Below are 3,308 nucleotides of genomic sequence, written 5' to 3' on the forward strand. Positions count from 1 at the left end.
TTTTGTTATCATTTTGTTATGTGAAACAGATCTTTAACACTTTACCCTCTACCCTCCCATAAAACTATTTTAAATTTGCCTTATTATTTTTGCAAGTTAAAAGAAATTCTTAAAATGCTCCAATTTCAATATTGGCAATTCAGTTCATATTTATGTATCGGTCACATTTTGAACTTGCACCAATATTTAAATCTTACAATAATCAGATACACCACTTTGAATTTGTCATTTTGTAGATAGTGACAATTTGTTCTATTAATCCATAAGAGGGACTTTCACATTTATTAATTCAAATGTGCTGACACATTTAAGGCCTCTTTAACTCCATTTAACTGTTGCATCTGACTGGAGCAAGACTGATGGCAAAGATCTTGACTTTGAAACACCGGTTGAATTAATGGATTCAAGTGGATGATAGAAGTTGCGGCTGAGTTTAAGTGAGGGCCAAACAATGTGGGGATAAACGCTGTGGGGGGCAGTGGCTGAAGTGTTATGTGAGATGGGTGGAAGGGGGTAGCAGTGACTAAATGCAGGGGGTGACCTGCTATGAAAGTGGGGTGTGCAGGGATGATAGTTGGAGTCAGAGGTGAAAATGTGAATGGAGCAAAATGTGGCTGTGAAAGAGCATGTAGACGAGCTAGAGGGAGGTGATTGCTCTGGGAATTTATGGAAGCAGAAACGGCAAAATGCTGCAGGAACGTATGGTGGATGGTGGTGAAAGAAGTATGCTGGTGAACTGGGACTGTCTGCACGGCTGAGGCTGCAGAGAAGGTAGTCGGCCCTGGAGCAGGCAACACTCGGAGATGCTTTGATAGGAGCTGTTTCTGCATATGCTGCTGGGCTTGGAGCTGTAGGAGCTTATATTTATCTATTTCATCAGGAGAAAATGTTATTGGCTGTTGAATTAAAGGGGGAGAGAGAGATTTATGACACAATTCAAATTCATCTGCTACTTTGTCATGCTTCTGCATAGTTCTGTCATGGTAAGAGTTTATATTCCCCTCTACGTGATTCACATGCATGCTTACATCTTGTAAGTTTCGGTTTATTTGGTCCTCTTTGGTCTCTGTTGAGTCAGTAACACCAGTGTATCTATTAGATGTAAACGCACCAGGAAAATCATTTGGTACTGGGTCACAGCTTTGAATAAAAGGTTGGGCTTCACTCATTAAAGGTTTTGATTGTTCTTTTGTTGCTGGGCTCTTTTTAATGTTTGGTGACTGAGAGTCTGCTGCTATGTGAATTATACCTTTAGAAAGATGGTTATCACAATCAGTGTCTACGAAAGCAGTAAAATTATTTTTCTGTGAACTGTTGACTTTGTCTTTCTCAATAGTTCTTTGAACTGCACTGCCTTTATCATCTCTTCTTTTACTTGTGTTCTGTATTTTTTCAGACAAAGGCAATGCTGATCTATTACAGCCTGGTGGTTTAAGTTGAATTGTGCATTGGATCTGTGAATGAGCTTCTGATTCATTTTTACAACTGTTTGAAGAGACCTCAAAATTAGTTGATTGTTCCTGACACTTCTTGGCTTGAACTCTTTCTAAAAGGCATTTGGCTGTCAGGGAGGTCTTCTTTCCTTGTGTAATGTTCGATTCTGCGGTTTCTGAAGGGTGGCTGGAACAATTCCTTAGAAGACAGCTGATATTCCCAGAGTCACACGGCATGGGTTTTACTTTTTCCAGATCACAAATGTGAGGGCTATGCAATGACTGTTGGCTTCTTTCACTTTTATTTAGGTAATAAGTTCTGTCTCTTGGGTAAGAGCCCAGTCTGCTGTGCTGAGGCCCCTGACAATTAGGTGGTTTTCCACTGTTCCCAGCACAGGAAACCTGTGAGCTAGTATCACAATGGGTGATTGTCCCGGATTTTGGCACTGAAAATTGTTGTTGATTTTTGCCCTGTTTATATCTCTCTTTGCAGTGACCATATCTATGTTTTGAGTATTTTTCATTTTTAAGAGATTCCCACAATTTGCAGTTTCTATCTGTCTGTGATTCAGGCTGCAGGCAGTCACTCTTTGCTATCTCACCAGACAAGCAAAGGCAGCTGTGCTTTCTGTGTTTCCCTTTGTGCCTTTTAACTGACTTGCATTCTCTTTTACAAAAGCAGAGCAAACTGTCTCTGCCATTACCACTGGACCTATGACTTGAGCAAGCACTTCTCAAGCTGGATGTACTGTCAGGGGATGTGTCTGAAGGGCTAGAATGTCTGTTTAGAGACAACTTTGGGGAACTTCGTTTGTAACCTCGGTTTCTGCATGTAGAAACCCTTCCAGTCATGCTGATGTGGCTACTATTTAAAATCACACTGAAGTTCTTCCCAGGGTCATTGTGACCCCTTACAGTATAAGGGTGAGAATTCCAGGTGAACTGATGCCCATCTTCAAAATCTGAATGAGAACCACAGGAAATCAGTTTATGCTTTTTAGTTCTAGTGATGTAAGGAGTAAATGATAGGTCCTCATTTGCATCATTTAGAACCACCCTTTGGCAGCTTTGCCAATGGGCCCTTGAAGATTCCTTGAGTTCATGATCACTATTACTATTGATTCCTACACAATTCTTCAGAGAGATATCAAGGTAAGCAGGCACTTCAGGACTTTTTGTGTCCAAATCACTTGCACTAAAATTATGCTTATTCATATCTGGCTCAGAATCACTGTAGCCCAAATTATATTTTCTCTGAAAATTTTCCCAATCCGGATTCGCTATCATCATCTTTGGTTTCAGAGATGGATTATCTTCTTGGATCAATTTTTGTTGGTCTTTGATTAAACCTGAGACTTGGCTCTCTATTTTAGTCTTCATTTCTAAGGGCTCCTTAATCAATTCTGTTTTAAAGTCCTCTGGATCATGGCCATCCTTTGTATTGCGAGAAAGCTTAAAATCAAAATATAATGGGTTGCAGCCATAAGAGATGCAGGGTTCTGTTTTTGTAAAGAGCAGAAGTTCTGTTGGCCATTGGAGAGTGGTATGGCCATCCTTGCTTTGTACATGGAGAAAAGGCAACGGTTTAGATTTCACATCATGGGGACATGCTTCTCTTATAAGCCTTTGCATATTTTTGCTAACTCTTTCAGTTTCCTCTAAAGATTTTTCTCTCTTCTCCATTCTGGAGTTGGAATTCAGACACACTGGGCTGTTTCGCTCACTTGGCTCTAGTGATGGAAACCCATCCAGGCACTCAAATATCCTGGCATCGCAGTGCTTGGGAATGGTTGGTGGGCTGGAGGAAGCATTTGCTTGGCATGTGTGATTAACGCAGTTTTCTGAAGGGTTCTTCAACATATTTCTAGTTTCTTT

At 40.6% G+C, this 3,308-nt stretch overlaps 1 protein-coding gene across 1 annotated transcript in view; it reads right to left on the minus strand.

Moving 5' to 3' along the window:
- Nucleotides 1-255: 255 nt before the first annotated feature.
- ZNF804B (zinc finger protein 804B) overlaps nucleotides 256-3,308 on the minus strand; it is a gene marked incomplete at its 5' end in the record, with an annotated part of 12,153 nt that continues 9,100 nt past the window's right edge. The window contains one exon of the mRNA XM_019626878.1: nucleotides 256-3,304. Coding sequence (XP_019482423.1) covers nucleotides 285-3,304 — 3,020 coding nt within the window. The remainder of the gene's footprint in view (nucleotides 3,305-3,308) is intronic.

This window comes from Hipposideros armiger, unplaced genomic scaffold (genome assembly GCF_001890085.2).
Source record: "Hipposideros armiger isolate ML-2016 unplaced genomic scaffold, ASM189008v1 scaffold_693, whole genome shotgun sequence".
Lineage (NCBI taxonomy): Eukaryota > Metazoa > Chordata > Mammalia > Chiroptera > Hipposideridae > Hipposideros > Hipposideros armiger.